General features: G+C 41.9%; 1 protein-coding gene across 5 annotated transcripts in view; it reads right to left on the reverse strand.

Annotated features, from left to right (window-relative positions):
* Positions 1-12,462: 12,462 nt before the first annotated feature.
* Positions 12,463-20,370, reverse strand: part of LOC306961790 (Fc receptor-like protein 5) — a 101,644-nt gene continuing 93,736 nt past the window's right edge. For 2 of the 5 annotated variants that reach the window (XM_079554693.1, XM_079554689.1), the window contains 5 exons: positions 17,237-17,356; positions 17,156-17,171; positions 17,022-17,083; positions 16,815-16,910; positions 12,463-12,717 (listed from right to left, as the gene is read on the reverse strand). In XM_079554693.1, the coding sequence (XP_079410819.1) occupies positions 12,623-12,717; positions 16,815-16,910; positions 17,022-17,083; positions 17,156-17,171; positions 17,237-17,356 (389 nt within the window). In that variant the 3' untranslated portion in view covers positions 12,463-12,622. The remainder of the gene's footprint in view (positions 12,718-16,814; positions 16,911-17,021; positions 17,084-17,155; positions 17,172-17,236; positions 17,357-20,370) is intronic. The other 3 variants (XM_079554691.1, XM_079554690.1, XM_079554692.1) reach the window with 2 other exon arrangements.

The raw sequence follows: 20,370 nt of genomic DNA on the forward strand, positions 1-20,370 counted from the left end.
TTTGGATTATACAAAAACACAAAAACATAAATTACGCTTTTAAGCTCAATACAATTATACTGAGGTGTGAGCTTCACCCAGTACTTTTTTACTTTTGTAATGATTTGAGTCACTGCTTTTTACTTCTGTTTGGATACAAATTACGGCCGTGACTTTTTCCAATTACATAAGGTTTAATGCCATTAAAAATATTAAAGAGGGTGTATTACGCCTTTTTCAATCACATAGCACCCGTCTAATGATCACGAAACCTTCTGTTGGTCCGTAAATGCAGTAAATTAAAATAACTGCCTTGTATAAAATTGCTCTTTCAAAATGGCTGTAGTGAATGTCTTGAAATAGGCCCCTGTCTCTTTAATGACCTCTGACCCTTTCCGACACGCCCCCTCCACACGCTGCCTGTGGCATCATCACAACACTCCGCTCGATTTTCGGTGCATTTAAATTATTATTGTGGGAAAGGAGCTACGCTTTATCACTATGTGAACAATGGCCACACAGAATATGATTTGATCCAGCGTCTGACCCGGAAAGTGACTTTGGAGACAAACCTTCCACACCGCCGGCTATGGAGCTTTTGCCTGAAAAATAACTGTTGTTTGGAGGCTCTAGTCCCTCTTTGCTACTGCCATGCCCTGTGGATCTCTATCTATACCCCCATGGACTCCACCAGGATCTTACCAATATTTAAGCCTACGTGTATCCAGCCCATATCTGTGCAGGTGGACAATGGTTTTTGTGATACCCCCGTTAGCTTGTTCGACTACAGCTCATTGTTGATGAAAAGTCTGCAATGAACCACAAATGTGTAAAGCCAGGCTCATTGTGTGATCATCGTAAAGGCTGCTTCAAGCAGTTGTCTGCTTTATTGACGTTATTTGTGCATAATATGCTGCCTGTTTTCAATGAATGTTCCTTACTAGCCGTTAGCACCTCGCAGCTAGCTTGTTAGCTCCGGGAGAAAACCACTCGGCTACGACCCATTGTAGATGAAATGTGAGCAATAAACTTCAAAATCAACAAGCCAGGCTCCGTGTGTGATCATTGTTAGACGGTTCTTTATGTGTGTGGTGGTTTTATTGACTTTATTTGTGCATATCTCACGTATTCACATGATGACCCGAGGTTTAGCTTAACATTAGCTTTCTCCGGAGGCTCTGTGCATCATCAAGGCTCTAAGACATTCCCAGCGCAGAACCAGCCACTGAAATAAGTGTTCTTGTCACCGGTTTTCATCCTGGGTGTTTAGGAAACAGAAACACTTTGTAAAAGTCTCAGAGCTGCTGTGGCTCCGGTTCACAACACATGAAGCTAATCCTCCATGATGACTCTGACTGTTTACATCTTAGGGCTGGACACTGCGGGAGGGGGTTCTGCTGAGGGGCAGTGGTTGGTTCCTCGGCTGGTGACGAAAGCTCGGAGGCGTCTCCAGGAGGTGGGGGCGTTCCTAGGAGGACTCAGGTGAATGTGCCAAGGCAACACTTCAGGCATGTTTTTAATGAGGGAATGACATAATAACATGATGGAAAGCTTGAAAAAGTAGATTTTGCACAATACCCCCCTTTAATAAAAATGAATCACACTTTACTTTAGCGGCACAGACACTTTTTCAGTTCACTTTTCCTACAGACGTTGCAAAAACTGTTTAACTGTCAAAGCTGTTTATTCACATTTAAGCCACATGAACACATTTAAAAAGATGATTCTCCAAAATAAATCAAACTGCTGTTGTCTATGTAGGAAAATACAAAGAAACATCTAAAAAATAAATATAACCAGGCTCGTCGACAGGGGAAGACCATCAAGGAGCCCACTTTATATTTTACCTTTTTTTACCAGTTATTTATTTTTAGCATCATTAATTGCTTTGACGTGTATTTTCACTTCACACATATGGTTCGGCCCCACATCACAGCTAAGTTCCTGTGTCACTCAAACCGCACAACGTCAAAAGCCGAGCAATGCGCTTCCTCTTTCTCAGTCTCTGCTTCTAGAAACCGGATTCACAAACCTCCACATTCATCTTGCGGCTGAAAGTCTTTTGACCAACATCACTCGCATGTTTTTTTAAAAATTGTCTCCACTTTTGGAAACATTCGTGAGAAAATAATTGGACTGAAGTGCACACGTGCTGACAGAGAAGACACTGAACACTGACCCTGTTTGTTTCATGTGGTTTGTTGCATTTGTTCCCCTGTCATGGGATTCTCACCTGCCCAATTCTTAACTCTTTAGAATGCTGTGACGTGACACTGGAAGGAGAGTGTGCTGTCGAGGATGACACCCAGACTCTTACCTGAGGGGAGGGAAGGACGGATGAGTTGTGGATGGGAATAGGAAAACTGTTAGACTTGGAGAGAGTGGAAGAGGTGCCTATACGAGGTGGACTTCTGTTTTGGAGCTGTACACTTTGAGGAAGTCTGAAGAGAACTAAGAATGAATTCCTTGTAAACAGAGGGAAAGGGAGGACGGAGGAAGAGATGACGATGGTTTGGTAGAGGTAGAGCTGGGTGTCATCCGCGTAGCAGTGGAAATGAATGTTGTGTTTACAAAGGATGTGACCGAGTGGGAGAATGTGTTTAATGAAGAGGAGGGGACAGAGGACAGAGCCCTGGGGCACACCCGCAGAGACGGGGAAAGTGCAGGACTTGTGGGATTTGAGCTGAATGAACTGTGTGCGGTCAGAGAGATAAGAAGTGAACCAAGCAAGGGGTGTGTGGCTTATGCCCATGGAAGAGACTCTGTCAAGGAGAGTGGAGTGAGAAATGGTGTCAAAAGCTGCGGCGAGGTCAAGGAGGATGAGGATGGAGAGTAAACCGGAGTCAGAAGCTATGAGGAGGTCGTTAGTGATTTTGAGAAGCGCTACAGTAAAAACCAAGAGTGCAGGTTAAATACTTTCAGTGTCACGGGTAAAAAGGACAGTTTTCAGCCTGGATTCTGAGGCCGGTCTCACATCCTCATGAAGACTGTTCCAGATTTTAGCTTTAGCTGGTTGAGTAAAAAGTCCCAATTCTACTATGACCTGCTGCTCTCGTCCACTTGATGGTGTCGCGTGTGAGCAACAGGACGATGAAACCTCTTAGTGCAAGGTTTACAGAAAAATACATAGAAACATATACAGCAGTATGCAATATTTACATACACATTATTGTTGCGTTTGCTGATGAAGCAGTGATTACACCTCTGTGGATGCAAGACAATACTAAATCAGATTCAAGGGTTTGGAGATTATAGGGAGATGTTCAGGAATAGCTGGTATTGCAAAAAGAATTTCAGATCCTGGTCTGATTTGAGACAAAAAGTACAAATGATCCCACATACATAGTTAGTGGGAAAAAATAACAATGGGCAATGATCGAATGTATTGAAAGCCCTGTTTAAATTTACAGGCAGACACTGAAACATGTTCTGTGGCTTTTTCTTTGTTTAATTGAATGCATCATAAAACCATCTGCAGAAAACAAACAAGGAGACAATTGTAATATTTATTTACTTTGAGCATAATTGTTGGTTTTACAACTTTAGTGACCAGCTGTACCTGCTGCTGCTGGATGTTGTAGTAGTCGCGCTCCTGCTGTTGAATATTGTAGTAGTCGTGCTCCTGTCGCTGAATGGTGTGATAAATGTCCTGATCTCTGCGTTGAAGCTCAGCGTACGTCATCTCTGTGAATCCAAAAGACTTTACATTGACAGGTAACTCCTCATAACATCAGGATTCCATTTTACACTTGCTGTTATTGAAGCCATTAAAATTGAGTTCATTTTCATCTGTCATATCAATATTGTGAGATTTACAGATAATTATTTACAGTGGAAAGAGTTCAGTATCTTCAAAACATGATTTATCAGGTCGGAGTAAAAAGTACTACTCGAAGAAGTACAGTGACTATAGAAAATTACTGAAATATTAATGTATAATGTGCCTCTGAGTGGAGTGTTGTCACAGCTGAGGTGTAAAATGTAAATGACATTTTAGAGTCGACTCACCCTCAGGTGGAACCGTTTCCTGAGACCTGTGAGTCATAATGTTTTAATAACAAACAAAACCAAACAGAACAGTGAATGTGAAAGATCATTACATACCTCACGAAGCATAAAGCTGAAAAACAAAATAATAAAGAAACATTTGAATAATCAATCAATGTTATTTGTGTCTTTATTCTTGTGAATGATGGTGATTTTGTGCATCTGAATGTTTCTGTGATGTGTTGGATCTTTGTGGATCTTAAGCACAGTTTCTGCTCCACCTGTGTAAAGTGTAAGAAAACAGGGCCTGTTTTACTGTATCTCCACAACACCACACCCGTCCACCTGACTGGACTTGTGTACACACATGTATACATTTACTATTTTGCATCAATCGATTGAGAAAAACACAAAGATGGATTCGCACGATGACCATAAATATATTAAAAGCCTTTTTCTGTATCCATTTAGCCGTTTCAAAATTATTTGTCTATATTTTGCTGTACCTTTGTTGTTTCTGCAACGCCACAAAAGCAACAGCAGAATCAGCAAAACAATCAGGAAAACTGCTCCAACCAACACCAGCACCAGAACTGAAGAGCTGCTCTGCTCTGGCACTGGAGAAAGAATTAGACAGTTCATATTAGAATGTATCACAGTGCGATTCTTTCAGTCTTAAGACTTTGTGAAGAATGGGGGGTCCACAGACTGATATATCTCTGTCCTCTCTCTGTCAGGAGAACTGGCCACAGGTCAGTAAAGATAGGACTCTGTGAGTGTGGGAAACATGTGTGTTCGATTGGTCAACAATGTCATGTGATCACTGTTGGAACAACTCAGTTCATCTGTGCAGGTACAAGTCTTCCTGAACGTGTTTATAGTTCTCTCAAATTAAACTAAAAGTAGGAGAAGGTAAGATACAGAAATGTACTCACCAGTTTCCCAAATAGTGACTCGCTCACTTTCAGCTGTCAGAGTATAAAGTCGTACTTTTCCTCTGCAGGAGTAAACTCCTCCACGAGAGACACTGACAGTAGGTGTGTCTTCTTTTAATATTTCCAAAGTATAATTCTGAGCTGAAGAACCTCTGATCCATTCATATTCAGAAACTCCTTGTATCTCACATTTAAGCTCCACTGTGCCCTGCTTTGGGATGACGTGGTTTTCTGTGGTCAGTTTAACCCTGGGGATCCATCCTGTGGTGAAAACATTAGATCATATGTCACTGTGTTAATGTGAGTGTCTGACCAGAACTCTGATCAGAGTCCTGTATGTGAGCAGGACTGACCTGTGCGTATTTGTAGAAACTGGCGACCAGTGTATAATGTTTCCCCATCGATCCCACAGGAGTACCAGCCCTCGTCTGATTCTGACACATGGATCCTCAGCTCCACTGTCGTCTCAGAAGTGCGTTTAAACCAGTGATTTGTGTCAGTTTTAACAATGACTCCATCTTTATAAAAGTACAGATGTGTTTGGACAGGCCCCTCACACCGAACAATCACTGTCTCTCCAGAATTGGCCCAAGAAGGCATGTTTAAAGGCAAACCTGCAAAAAATATACAATTTAGAAAATATTACTACTGTTTTTTATTGTGTCTCCCCACCCACAATCTATAATAGAAAACGCTATCTCAATGGCCGCCGCCTGGGCGCCGCCATTTTTATTTTCCATACCGACTTTGAAGCTAAGCAGGGACGGGCCTGGTTAGGACTGGGATGGGAGACCGTTTGGGAACACCAGGAAGCCTGGCGACAGTAGTGAGTTTGTGCGTGGTTGGTGCTGCTGTCCGAGGACAACCCGCCGTCACAACAACGCGAGTGCACGACATCTGACTGCCGTGCGTGTGCGCGCATCCAAACAGGGCGATGTGTGCGTGCGTGTGTGCGTGCGTGTGTGTATGTGTGTGTGTGTGTACGCGCGCACATCCAAACAGGGCGATGTGTGTCATCGTCACTCACCCTAAACTGCAGCTGTAGACGCTCCGCACAGGTACAGTTACATCCTCCAAAACACATCTGCGTGTCTTTGTTTAAGTCTCTCCTGCAGTGACCAAGGCTGTGGTTCATTATAATTCATTATTATAGCGTAAGATCCAATCCTGGCCGTATTCCGTCTCCAAAGCTTTGTCTCCGAAAAAAAGTAGGCCTACACGCAAAACTTTGCCCAAAACCTGCTCAAACACGAGCCTCTAATCAAACGCGCTGCTCCGACTGATTTATCCTCCGTGTGAGTAACAGCGAAAATGAAACTACCACTTAACGAGCGCATGGCCTGCACTGCGTAGTTTTTTCCTTTTTTTTTTACGTTGCTGCTGGACCATTTGTTTTCTATTTTGCTTTCACGTATTGTGAGCCCAGAGGTACATTTTATTCTAAAGCAGCTTTGAACGCATTCCCAATTTTATTGTAAGGTTATAAATACTGTCTAACAACGATCATTAGGCTATTTCAGTTCAAAACCTACTTATTATTTTTTGGATTGTACACTACCGTGAGGCACCAAACCACGGGTCCTGCACCGTGACCCAAACCGTTAGAGCTGAACCCCTAATATTTATCCATCATTATTCCACTGTCTCTTGAATTCTATTCCCCGAGTTTAGCGAACATATTGTCGTTGTAGTTTATAAGAAAGGAGTGCGGGTGCATCAAACACTCCAATTGCAGTTTGTTTTAAATTATTTTTAGCATTCATCATTTTAAACATTTGTAGTGGCCATAGTTTTTGGAATGGGTTGGGAACCACTGGTCTACAGCTGAACTGTGTGACCGGTTGGACATTTCTTTGTAATCACTCATAATCTCAGAATATCAAATGTGGAGACTAGCGAGGCCCGGCCGAAGGCCGGGTCTCAGCTAGTAGTAAAAGAATAGTCCAAGTAAAGTACAAACTCTATCATATCGAAGAATAACATGAGCCACTCACCAGTCTCCCTGATGGTGACATTATTACTTTCTTCAGTGACGATGAACTCCTCTGAGCCTCTGCAGGAGTACACTCCTCCACGAGACACACTGATAGTCTTTGTTTTTTCATTCAATATTTCCAAGTGAGTGTCAGAGTCTGAGCTGCGTCTGAGCCACTGAGGGTTTGGATGATCCTCCACAGAACATGTCAGAGTCACACTGCCCTGGTCTGGGATGTAGATGCTGGATCTTGTCAGCCGAATTATGCGACTCCGTCCTGCACAGACAAAGACCAACAATACACTGTTTTATTAAATTGTGTTTTGTTGAATAAACACCTGACAAAAACAACCTCTTTAAACAGGTGAATATTTCAAGTAAACTACTTACCAGTTACATACAGTCGTTTCTGATTAAGTGATATGTTCTTATTGTCCACACATGAATAAAGTCCCTGATCTTCAGCAGACACTGGACTGATCCTCAGCTCTACAGAGTTGACAGTCCGTGTGATCTGATGAGTAGAGTCTGTCTGCACCTCTGTGTCATCTTTATGGAGGTTCACTCTCTTTATATCCGACCCCACACACCGCACAGTCACTGAGTCTCCGAGATATGGATATGAGGACGGAGTCTGTAAAGTCACTCCTGCACAAAGACACATTTACAAATGATGAGGACAGCATCAAATTGGGCATAACTTCTTACAAATACATTCTTACTAAATGTGCATCAGCGTCCCTTCCTTTTTGAATGTTCGGATTATGGACAGTGAATAAAATGAGCCCTTAAACTGATAAAACATGCAAGAGTTATGATGTATTTGATTCATGCACATTTTTCATCAAGATCTGAAAATGGTGTATCCAACTGCTCAGCCTCACAACTGTCACTATTGATCTCCAGGATTTGCTTTTGCGTTTTTCTGAAGCTTAAACCAGGTCAATATCAGGTCAATAGCACATTTAAGTCAAGTTTAATGCTTTTTAATCCCATTTTAATGCCCTAGTAATATGAACAGATAGTCCTTCAAATGAATCAATGAGGGTAAATTTAAAAATTCAAAAGCAAAAAGGAAAACGTTTGAGTGGATCCTCAGGAGGCGCAGCTCTTCCTGTCCCGTTATTTCCCTATGAATTAGAAGCAGTGTCTTGTCCCAAAAAAGCAATAATAGTTTAAGATTACATGGAGATTACAGTGAGTTCTGGTGGACAGCAACAGTTAACCTCTTAATCCCCACCTACACAAGCAACTTTTCTCCAGTAAATATCCAGGTATCCAGGCATTACCCAAATCTAAAATCTTCCTGAAAAAAGTGTCCAAATACAAATGAAAACATGGCGTAAATGAGGGTGAAAATTTTATGCCCGTTTGAATCCACTTTGGTGCTTTTTTATGACATTTAAAGAGGGGGAATTATGCTTTTTCCAATCACATAGCACCAGTCTATATCACACTACAATGATGACCAAACCTTCTGTTGGTCTGTAAATGCAGTAAATTAGAATAACTGCCTTGTATAAAATTGCTCTCTCAAAATGGCTGTAGTGAATGTTTTGAGATAGGCCTCTGTCTCTTTAAGAACCTCTGAGCCTTTCCGACACGCCCCCTCCACACGGATCAGTGGGGAGGGGGTTCTGCTGAGGAGGAGTGGTTGGTTACTTATTAAGGTTGGAGGCGTCTCCAGGAGGTGGGGGCGTTCCTAGGAGGACTCAGGCAAACCTATCCCTAAAATGGCCGCCATCAGAGTTTTTACAGATTACTCAAAAATACGTAAATGTGCCAAGGCAACACTTCAGGCATGTTTTTAATGGAATGACATAATAACATGATTGAGAGAGTGGTCAATTCAGGTCATGTGTCCCCCCCATACATTTTTTCGATTGTTTTCGACATAGCGCCCATTGTTGCCTCAGTTGTTTCCCTACTATCCCACAATTTCTTTGTCTTCAGTTTGCATATTCTGGAAGCGAATAGGGTGGGAACATAAGCGTTGGTTCATGTTATATCCATTAGGTGCTGAGACAAAAAAAAAAAAAAAAAAGATTTAAGGTCATAATATCATTTTTGACATGTCCTGACGTGGTCTATGTCCCTGGCCAATGTCACTTTTGTACGATGATTTTTTTGCGACCGGTCTTCCATTGAGTCAATGTAAACTGCCTGCTTGAGGGGGCGCCACAGAGCCAACTTTTTTTATTTTCTCTCAAGAACCCCACCCAAAGTCAGAGCTTGCGGAGCACTAAGTTTTGACCCCTGTTACTTGCATATCGGTTCACGTTTGCTACGTGAATTCTTGCGTTTTCGTCCCCCGTTAACGATATTAATTAGTCCCTCGTGGGACACCGCGTGTCCCTTGCTCGGGCCAAATAATCCTTTGTTGATCTCACAATGGAGAAAATCAGCTCTCAAGAAACTCAAGAACTCAGGGTGTGCAAAAAAAAGAAAGAAGATGAAGAAGATGATGTGAGGGGTGTGTGCTGTGAGGTGAGGACATGGATCTATTATAATAAACGGGTGAGGGAGGTGCGAGGTGCGGCGCTGGCGCACATTGTGGCTAGAGCAGCCTTTTGGTAATGCATTGTGTCGCTTTTAAAAATTACGCTTATACAGACATTATTGCTTGTAATTTTGCATTGTAGTTATATTATGCAAATGTATCTGCCATCCCATTGTATCAAAAACATAACGACATTCTTTGTTCCTGTGGGGAAGTTCATTTGCAGTGAGTGAAACCATAAACAAAGTAGTGATGGGATTTACGGCTCTTTTCTGGGAGCCGAGTCTGTGGGATCTGTTCATTTCAAAGAGTCGTTCAAAAGACTGGCTCTTTGTAATATAACAGATAACTCACAATATCAAAGACGTGATCGATAAAAGGCACACTTTTTAAATTCATCTAAAACTACAATGGGACTGATATTTAGGCTAAAATCTCGCACCACTACTAATAAAAAGCGGTTGTAATTGTCTGACAAATAATGTTTAGTGCATTTCACTTGTGTGTCCTGCTCCGTCGTTGGGCTGATTCTTGTGTTTGTTTGGGGAAGTTCTGGGTAAAATTGACTGATGTCAGTCATGAACGTCACATCACTAAGAAACAGAAGAGGCAGAACTGACCAAAACCGACGCCCACACTGTCAACCTCATCATGTCCGGCCTTAAGAGGGTTTTGAGTTAATTTGAGTCCCTCAGTTTTCAATGAGAACGAGGAGGAACAGGAGTAAAAGAAACCTGCGCCAACGCGGCCAGATCAAGGAAGACTTCACCGTCAGATATTGTACGTGAAGTTCATTACCGCTAAGTCGTCAGGCAAAAGGCAAAACAGTCATAGTTTTTGGAGCAGATGCAACACTCTGCACTGACACAGACAGATGTGCGACAGGTCCTGCAGACCAAGGTGACAAGACAAGCACAGCTGTCTCTGGAGAGGCAGTGAACACTGAATGGTGCGGACAGGAGGGTGGGGCGACCTGAGGTGCCACGTATGGGCTGGACAGAGTGTCGACTCCCGGCTAATTCTTAATCGTATTAATTGTATTTAGTTGGAGATGGGACTCGGAACTGTTTAAAACACACATTTATGCAGAATATATCAGACTACAGAGACTTACCATTGGTGGGTCTGCAGAGCACAGCGGTGAGACCTGAAACAAGAGCGAATATTGATTAAAACCAGAAAACTCTTTTACAGTGGATGTAAAACACTCACAGAAGAAACTCAGCGTCCAGAGCTGATGAGAGTCCATCTTCTACTCACCACACACTGAGTGATAACAGGAAGTCACAACCTTTACATTGCATATTTCCTTTTTCACAGTGACTGATGAGCTAAGACAAAGGGTGTTTCAAAACTTTGCAAAACGATTCCAAGAAGTACATTTTGAAGAAATTACTTCCTTTAACACACCTTACTTTGACTTCGTCATATTTCTTACTTGAGAAAGAAGAACTGACCTTTCCCACTGAGAGTAAATCTAGAAAAAAGCTTTGTACGGACATTAAAACTAAACTGTAATGCTCACCTTCATTCTGCTTTATTTCCATCTTATTTCAACTCAAAAACATAAACTACACTTTTAAGCTCAATAATTGAACTTTTGTAATGATTTGAGTCACTGATTTTTACTTAAATATTAGGGCCGGGACATTTTCACATTAATTAATAACATAAGGTTTAATGCCATAAAAAATATTAATCAACATTAATCACACTTTACTTTGGCGGCGCAGTTCACCTTTTACTGCAGGGACAAACACGACATAAAGCCCAAACTGTTTCACTGTCGAAGCTGTTTATTCACATTTAAGACAAATGAACTTTTTTTAAAAACATCATTCTCCAAAATAAATCAAACTGCTATTCTTTATGTAGGAAAATACAAAGAAGCATGTTTTTTTTGATATGTCTCCACTTTTGGACACATTTAAGAGAAAATAATTTGCCTGACAGAGAAGACACTGAACACTGACCCGGTTTGTTTCCTGTGGTTTGTCCCATTTGTTCCCCTGTGCCTACGAGGTGGACTTCTGTTTTGGAGCTGTTCAGTTTGAGGAAGTCTGAAGAGAACTAAGAATGAATTCCTTGTAGACAGAGGGCAAGGGAGGATGGAGGAAGAGATAATGAAGAGGAGGGGACAGAGGACAGAGCCCTGGGGCACACCTGCAGAGATGGGGTAAGTGTAGTAAGGTATGAGGAGGTCATTAGTGATTTTGAGAAGCGCTACAGTAAAAAACAACAATGCAGATTAAATACTTTCAGTGTCATGGTCATGGGTAAAAAGGACTGAAAACTGGCACAGTAAAAGTGAAGATACTTTGCGGATTTCAAACTACTCCTGGTATTATTACGCCTTACAATATAGTTCCTCCTTATATCCACTGAAAATTCACATTGTTTTATTTTGTGTAATTATACTTTATAGTGTGACACTTCACGTAACCATATTTAAATAGGGAAAACATGGAAGAGCTTGGTAGCTTCTATCTTGACCTGTTTTGGAGCTATAGAGGAGAGAGGGAGAGGCTAAATGCTAACGCCGTCTGTGCTGTGTTTACCTGATTGAAGGCATGGGTGAAGATCAGACAGGTCCTAAAGAACTCGTCAAAGCTAAGGTAAGAACATATCTCAGTATGTAAAAACGGTGGCCTATTCCTTTAACACTTAACTCCTCATAACATCAGGATTCCATTTCATACAGTAATTTAAATTGAATTCATTTTCATCTGTCCTATGAATGTTGTGAGATTTACAGATTATTTCTTACAGTGGAAAGAGTACAGTATCTTCAAAACATGATCGATCAAGTAGGAGTAAATAGTACTGTGGGATAAAACTCGGAAAAGTACAGTGACGTCAGAAAGTTACTTAAAGGAACAGGCCACCGTTTTTTCTTTCCTTAGCTTAGACGAGTTTATATAAACCCGTCTGGTCTTTGTCCGTGCGCTCTGTCACACAGCACATACGCAGCCTCTCATAAAAGCTACCAAGCTCTTAAAAAAGTAAAGCTATTAATTATTCCACATTTTTAGAAGCAATAAATCATGACAGTGGGTTTGTACAAAGTTCATTTTATTACTTTTGCCTAAAAATCTTTCCCTGATACAATATTTACAAAGTGACATTAAAGCATAGAAACAACCAACAGTTTGACTAAAGTTCAGAACAGTGCAGGAGTTCGGCTCAGGATAAATAATAACAAGATGAGGCTGTGTCAGATCTAAGGCACAGAGTCTTGAGGAAAAGCTACAGTCCCACAGAGTCTGGAGCTCCAGTCAGTCTCACAGGCCTTTTGACTTCAGAGTAAACCGTCTCTTCCACACATGTATCCGGGGGTTTCACTGTTGAGAAAGAACACATTTGATCAGCCTGGTCTACCATCACCGTACATGATCTTCTTTTTGCAATTGTCTTCATATCAACTGTGTTTTGAACATGAAATGGTTGTCACGTGATCAATTTGGTCTATTTAAGGTGATCTTGCACCTGGTGTATTCACGTGCCCTGAAGAAAGCTCTTTTTTTTTAGTTGAAACGCGTAGGTGTAATAAACTCTCCACTGTGATTCTAGTTCCTCGGTCCCACTTTCTTTCATTTTATATATTTTTGACCCGCGCTGGAACTTCAATGAGCACCGATCTATTTGCATATTGAGATCCTGGTGAGCGCATCCTCAGTATTTTTTTCTATATTTTTTTATGCCAATGTAATGATTCAAAAGTTCCCTATAATGTAATTAGCAGCATTAATACAGAAGAGAAAAAGAAAAAACAACAAAGAATGAACACGCAGGAAAAAAACAGTCAGAGATAAAGCGATAAAGTCGAAAAGCGATCGTAAACAATAGCCAAAAAAGCCAGTCTATGAAAGTATGTTTTAGGCAGAGACAAAAGATGAGACTGAGAGGGTTCAAAGGTCAATGATGTAACAAGGAGAATGAAATAGCCTGGGCCACAGTACCATAGTATACCCCGGGGTATAAAATGGCCTAACCCCGGGTATACATGCGTTTCCAGTGACATCACGCATAGTTCCGGCGGCCATTTTGAAAACCGAAAGTAGCATTATGCAGTACTACAACATGTAACAATATCTCCACTCAGGATGAAAATGGAAGACAACTGATTGACAGTGGCATTTTTATAAACTCGTAAACATTTCTCAAGATGAAAACAGTAATAACTCGGCCCCAGAGACACACGTTTATGTGAATAAACCAGTAAATGTGGCTCAGGCGTAGCAGCTCTGTCTGTCGAGCTACAGCAGGATTTACTAAAGATCTGCTTCACTCTGAAGAATAAATGAACACATCAAAGAGGGAACAGAAAACCTTTCTCTGTGATTTTTACAGTTTGTCATGTCAGTCTGAGTCAGTGTTAAGCTGCTCAAGACGTTAGCATGCTACCAAATAGCAACTGTCAACCAACTGTCAATGGCTTCAACACGATCTGTGAACACTGAGGAAATACTACAGCTCAGACCTCTGTCACATGTTGCATCCTTTGGTTCAGGTCGTAGCTGAACTGCTAAAGCTAAACGCTAACTGGTAGCATGCTAATGTCTTAAACACTGACTCACTGGTTTCTTCACATAAACGTGCGTCTCTGGGGCCGTGTTTTTACTGTTTTCTTCTTGAGCAATGATTACGAGTACATTAAAATGCCACTGTCAGTCAGTTTTCTTTCTATTATTATCCTTTCCGTATGAACCATCTCGGGCCCTGAGAACTTCAGGGAGGGGTCTCCTGGTGGTTCCCAGAGTCAGGACTAAACACGGTGAGGCTGCGTTTCAGTTTCATGCAGCTAAAATCTGGAGACAGGCCTCAACTCTGACAATGTTCAAATCCAGGCTGAAAACAGTTCTTTTTGCCCAAGCATATGACTGAATGTATTTTGTCTACACTCTTGCCTTTTACTGTGATTGATTAATTAATGTTGATGTCCAGAGGAGAAGGAGCGACAAAACAGAGGTTCGGTAACTTTGTGTGAACGAACAAGAAAAAATAGTGCTCAAGACAGAGCGAATCTAAACAAGACTTACAAATGCATATAACTGAAAGTATTTACACTCTTGCCTCTTACTGTAATTGATTAATTCTATGTTGATGTTTTTATTGATTGTATTTGTTCTCTTATGTTTATGCAACTGTGAAGCACTTTGAATTGCCTTGTGTATGAATTGTGCTCTACAAATAAACTTGCCTTGCCTTGCCTATTATATCCTGAGTAGAGATATTGTTACATGTTGTAGTACTGCATAATTCTACTTTGGTATTCAAAATGGCCACCATAACAACAATACTCACACGACTGAAAGGCATGTATAGTCGAGATCGGGGGTTTGTTGCACCGGGACAATGTGCTGGTGTCCGCCTTAACCAAACACATTTTCTCCAGTTCAGCTTTACCCAAATCTGAAGCTTCTCGACCGGAGCTCACAGCCTGTAGGCCAGAGTAACGCCTCATTTGAAAGCTAAGACAAGACTGATCTAAGCTTTTTCTCGCGTTGTTTTTGGTGCTGATTTTCTGCACCTTTGCTACACTTTTGTCATTTTTGTTGTTGCTGTTTTCATCCCCATTTACGTCTCATACCTTCAGATCTTTCTGTGGCTTTTCGTTTTTTATCGTGGTTGATCTGAGCGTACATGTCCACATCTGCCGAGAACAAACAGAAGAAAAACATTTTGAGCATTTACTTTATTATTACAGGGTTTATACAAGCAGAAAAAAAAGATGCATATTTAAATTTTTTTACGATTTGCAAACAGAGAAAAGAGAATGGGACGAAATAGGCAACTTCTGTGCAATAAATGTGGTCAATTTCAGCCAAAACAACTGAATATGTTTTAGACCAGTGGTGACCAAAGTGCGGCCCGGGGGCCAAATGCGGCCCACAGACCAATGCTTGGTGGCCCTCAAGCTTCATGTTGAATTTGCACATATTACCATCACTTAATATTAATTAAGAGATGGTAGATTTGACTGCAAAATCAATCTTTCTACTCAATTATAGCCACAAAAATGAGACACGGAGCTAAACCTTTATTACTAACAGGGAACGAGGAAACCACTAAATAAAAATGTCAATTGCTGTACTAATTCATTCCAAACATTCCCAACATATTAGTATCATCCCGATTCTTTAAGGCAGGGGTGTCCAAAGTGCGGCCCGGGGGCCAAATGCGGCCCTCAGACCAATTTTTGGTGGCCCTGTGCCTTCTTGCTGAATCGGGGGACATCATCAGAGATAGTCCTTTTTATTTGAAATGTAATAATTCTACACAATTCTAACCAAACAACTAACCTTTTACTGTGAGACAGAGCTGGCATGAAGGTTTTGAGCGTAAATAAAGGTGTGGGGCGCAATTTAAACCTCTGCTAGTCAAAGGTTTTGCGGCACTAACCACCGATCTATGGCCCTTCACCCTGTGTACGCTTCAGTATGCGGCTCCCCATGAAAAAAGTTTGGACACCCCTGCTTTACAGGGATCAGTTTATTGGCACATTTCATGACTTGCAGGGTCATTTTTCTGGATCACTGTCACAGAAATGCTGGAAATTAAACTAAAATGATACAAATTCTTCATAATTAGATACACAGTGTTTGGTCTGAGTTTACGGTGCACTGAAGGAGGACAAAACAAATGTCATTCCACAGTTAAAACGGTTCTTAAATACATCCTGTTGAATGGGTACGATTGATGCGATTGGCTGTGGCCACGTGCAGACGCATATGATAGACATTTGTAGCGTCCAATGAACAACTATGGAACTATGGTAAACCACACCTCTCCTATGAGAAAGTGAATTGGTGGTCCCCAGACGAAATATAACTTGTGACACAAAACGTGAAAAAAACAATAAAAACAGGACAAACATTTCACAAAAAACCCAAGAAATAAAAAAAAAATGACGATGAGGCAGCAACAACGTGAGGAAAAAGCTCAATTTAGATCAGGTTTGTAGGTGTTAGCTTTCTAATGTTCTAATAGCTTTCAGTTGTTACTCCATTAAGAGGCTAAATAAGTCTTTACATTTTTGCACCATGTCTACCTCGCCTTTTTGCTCTTTCGTCTTTCCTGTGACACAACGAAATGAAGAAATGTGCCCACACTTGTCACAGCGAGCGTGAGAACGAGAACTGAAGTGTAAACGGTTTTATGGGACTTGGACAAGGCAAACGAAATGAAATGTAGAAAAAGGAAACACTATATTTTTCTTAATGGAACTGTCTAAGCCTCTGATTCAATTCTGAACCTGTGTGTCCTTTAGTGCTTGTCCAAGCTGGCGTTGTAGGTATTTTTACTTTGAAGTATATTATGTTTAAATGTTTAACACCCTAACCACTCGTCATGACACATTTTCATAAAATAACACTGAAAACTGAGACCATTTCACTTTTAGCATAACCGTTTCTGTTGTGAAGTGACCAAACTGTACCTGCTGCCGACTGTGCAATAACACTGGAGAACTTGACGTCTGCTTCTCTCCCTCGTTCTCTCCTCTCTCTGAATTCGATTTGGCTGTAGGTCACTTCTATAAATCCACGTGTTAAAGAGAATGCAACATTGTTTTATCATTATTAAACAGATATTAGATATGATTTAAACAAGTCACTGATTCAACCAACAAAATGTTTGTACAAACCTTGATTAGGAGAGGCTGTGGTCACCTGATCTTCAGCAGGCGTCTGATTGGTTTCCTGAGACCTGAGACATTAAGTTACATTAAATACAAGCCAACCCACTTAGAACAGTGAATGTAGAACAAGCATTACTGACCTCATAACGCACTGATCTGGAAAAAAAAAAACAGATTATAAAACTCAATACATTTAAAGGTTATTTGTATCTCAGCTGTACCTTTGTTTTTTCTGTAACGCCACAAAACCCAAAGCAGAATCAGCAAAACAATCAGGAAAACTGTAAACCCGAACCCAACCAACACCAGCACAAGAACTGAAGAGCTCCTCGCCTCTGACGCTGAAGAAAAGAATGACAGTATTTATGTTAAAATGGGTCACAGAACAACTGAACTTCAGAAAAAGGACTGAACTCACATCTGACGGACAGCCAACTCTCTGGAGACGTCAGCACTTTATTTGAAGTAAGATGTATTTCACATTTGTACAAGCCTTCATCAGACTTGGACACAGAAGAGATGATGTATGTTCTTAAGGATCCTTCTTGTATTAACTGTCCGTCTTTATAGAAACAGACAGAGGAGGAGAATTCATCAGCTGGTCCCACTTTACAGGTGAGAGAGACAGAACGTCCCTCAGGAACAGGCTGAGCCGGGATCAACAAAATCACAGAATCTGTCGAGAAAAATAAAGAATTTTATTTTATAGGAACACATAATACACAGATAAAAAAACAATAGCATACATTCAAGCCATTCAAGGAGGAAGAGTTTAGTCCGTTGAGAACCTGACAAAGAGCATCAAACAGCTCCTCAGAGATAAAGACATCGTCCATCTGATCCACAAGCTTCAACAACAAAACTGACTCCCACAAACAGGAGGTGCTCTGTGCAACCTTCAGCTTCAGTAAGTGGCTGGACAGACACTCATGCCGATGTTTTGCACCGGCGCTGATGCAAGACCATCGTTATCCGGGAGCTGGACAGTGTTTAACTCATTGTGGGAGAAATAGTTTGTAGTTTTTCCTGCGAGCGCTTAATAAGATGCGCGTGGCTACTGTAGTGAAGAGGAAATCAGCGCTGTTCATAGCACAATCTGCCAACTCTTTTATCCAAGGTTGAGCAACGCTGTTGTTGCACCAGGCATTAGATTGGGCCCATGGTGTTTAACACTGTTGGTAAACTCCATAGTTCTATTACTTGTAAAAGGTAAGAACAAACCAACCTTTTTGGTCCAGAACCAGACACTTCACACTGAGACTAAAAAATGTCCAACTGCCCATTGAAGCCATGGTTTGATCTCTTTTTGTTTGGATTTTAGTTCCAAATTCCAATCGTTTTTTTTGTTTATATTTCACTGTGAACTCAAAAGCTTCAAAAGAGAAGCGTTTCTTTCCCCTTAGTTTTCCTACAATCGATTTGAGGCCAAAAGATGCCGCTGTGGTTTGTCAGTCTAACAAGTCTAATACGTACAGGGCCAATCTCACCGGAAGAGAGACGTCCCCTGGAGATAAGGCCAGTCTCCAGGTAGTCTCGGTGAAAGTGAACAGGTTTCGATTTCAGCCTGCAGGGTCTCCGAGAGGTCTACACGGTCTCAAGCAGTTGTGGCAAAGTTGCAAACACTATTTGTTGTTTTCAGCGTCTCACAGGTTGAGGTATTTGTGACACAACAGCTTGTGGCATTTGGTCATGCTTGTGCATAGCTGTGCCTGCCACTATGTTCAACAGACAAATACAGTCTAACATGGAAACATACCGTGAATGGAGATGTTCACTGCGTCAGTCATTTCTCCACGTCCAGACTCACACCAGAACACTGCCCTGGTTTCCTCATCTGTGGATAAATGACATTCATGTTTCTCTCCTGTGTCAAAGGGACACGGGTGTAAGGACAGATTGGTCATAGAAAACATCTGGACTCTCCAGTCTTCATCAGAGGAGCCACAGCTCACTGACACTGGGTCATAGGTGAGGTGTTGTGAGCTGTTTGGACTCACAATTGGAGACACTCTGGAGCCTGGAGCGTCTGAAAAGACAGATTTTTATAGTGTTATAGTGTAAAGATAATGAAGAAGAGTCAGTGACAGCAGAGCTACCTGCAGACCAGACAAACTGTGGTGGACTGTATTCAGTGTAGACCTCTGGACTCCCTCGTGAAGCTCGACACACAAACCCTGCTGTGCTGCTCAGACTGTGAACAGTGAAGGACCCATGTGCGGTCCCTGAGGTGAGCCCCGGGAGCAGCTCATATGAGTACGAGCCTGATGGAAGAGGAACAGCCCGGTACCAGTAAAACCTCCATCCTGCCGAGGGCGCTGTAACGTCACACTTCAGAGAGACAGAGGCGCCAGGACTCAGCCACAACGGAGACACGGAGAGGACGGGGACAACTTTACCTGCAGGGGGGACGTGATGGACTGAATTTATTCATTAGAGCTACTATTCCAGAAAAGCTTGTTAGGCACCTAGAAAAATAAATAATTATAAAAACATCAGATCCAAACACTCCATGTACAATATTTAGTTCCAAATGTCCCGGTCACAAACTGGTGTCATAGTTCTGCAAATGCAAGAAGGTCTGTAAAATAACAGAGACCTTTTGAGCAAACACACAGCTCACTGAGCACTTGGAGCCTGGTCTCCCCGGTCCATGGTGTTATTTGATAAGTCTCTCTCGTCGCTCTGCAGCTTTAGTCTCCACTGTCTGACACGGACACATTGGAGAGAGTGTATTCTCTTGTTGCTGTTGATAAGATGACACTACTCTTTATCCAGACATAGCTCCACTCTGAGCCTCCTTCATCCTCCACGTCACATCTGAGGGACAGGCTCTCTCCACTGAACATCTTATAATGCAGCCACGATGTAGATTTACGGGAGCGAAGCTGCCAATCTGTGCCATGGGCTGCGCCGTCCACCACCAACCACTCACTCACACCACAATTCATACTGACCTGTTGGGCATGTTTTTAGTTGGAAGGGAATTGTTATGACACATTTAGTCAGTTAAGTTGGTGACCACACTGGCGTCCTGTTGCCGGGCTCCCTGCTGGGCCTTTGACTAAACCAGGTAGAGAGACCGGCCTTTCCTGGACTCCAGACGAGGCCCTCACACCTTTAGACAAAGGTCCCAAATGGCCCATCTCCCCAACATCACAAGTATCTCCTTCTGCCTCCAAACGCCAGCCTGATTTCATTCCCATGCAAAGCGCCCCTTGGCCGCTTGCATTTACATCTCCAAATGTATCACCATGTCTTTGTTCTGCTGTACCGCCTTTCGATGTATTTGTATAAATTCTTGCTCCACAGATTTACGCACAGATCCTCCTGTGCGCACAATCTCCGCATGCGTAAT

The sequence above is a fragment of the Gobius niger genome, assembly GCF_951799975.1.
Source record: "Gobius niger genome assembly, chromosome: 4".
Lineage (NCBI taxonomy): Eukaryota > Metazoa > Chordata > Actinopteri > Gobiiformes > Gobiidae > Gobius > Gobius niger.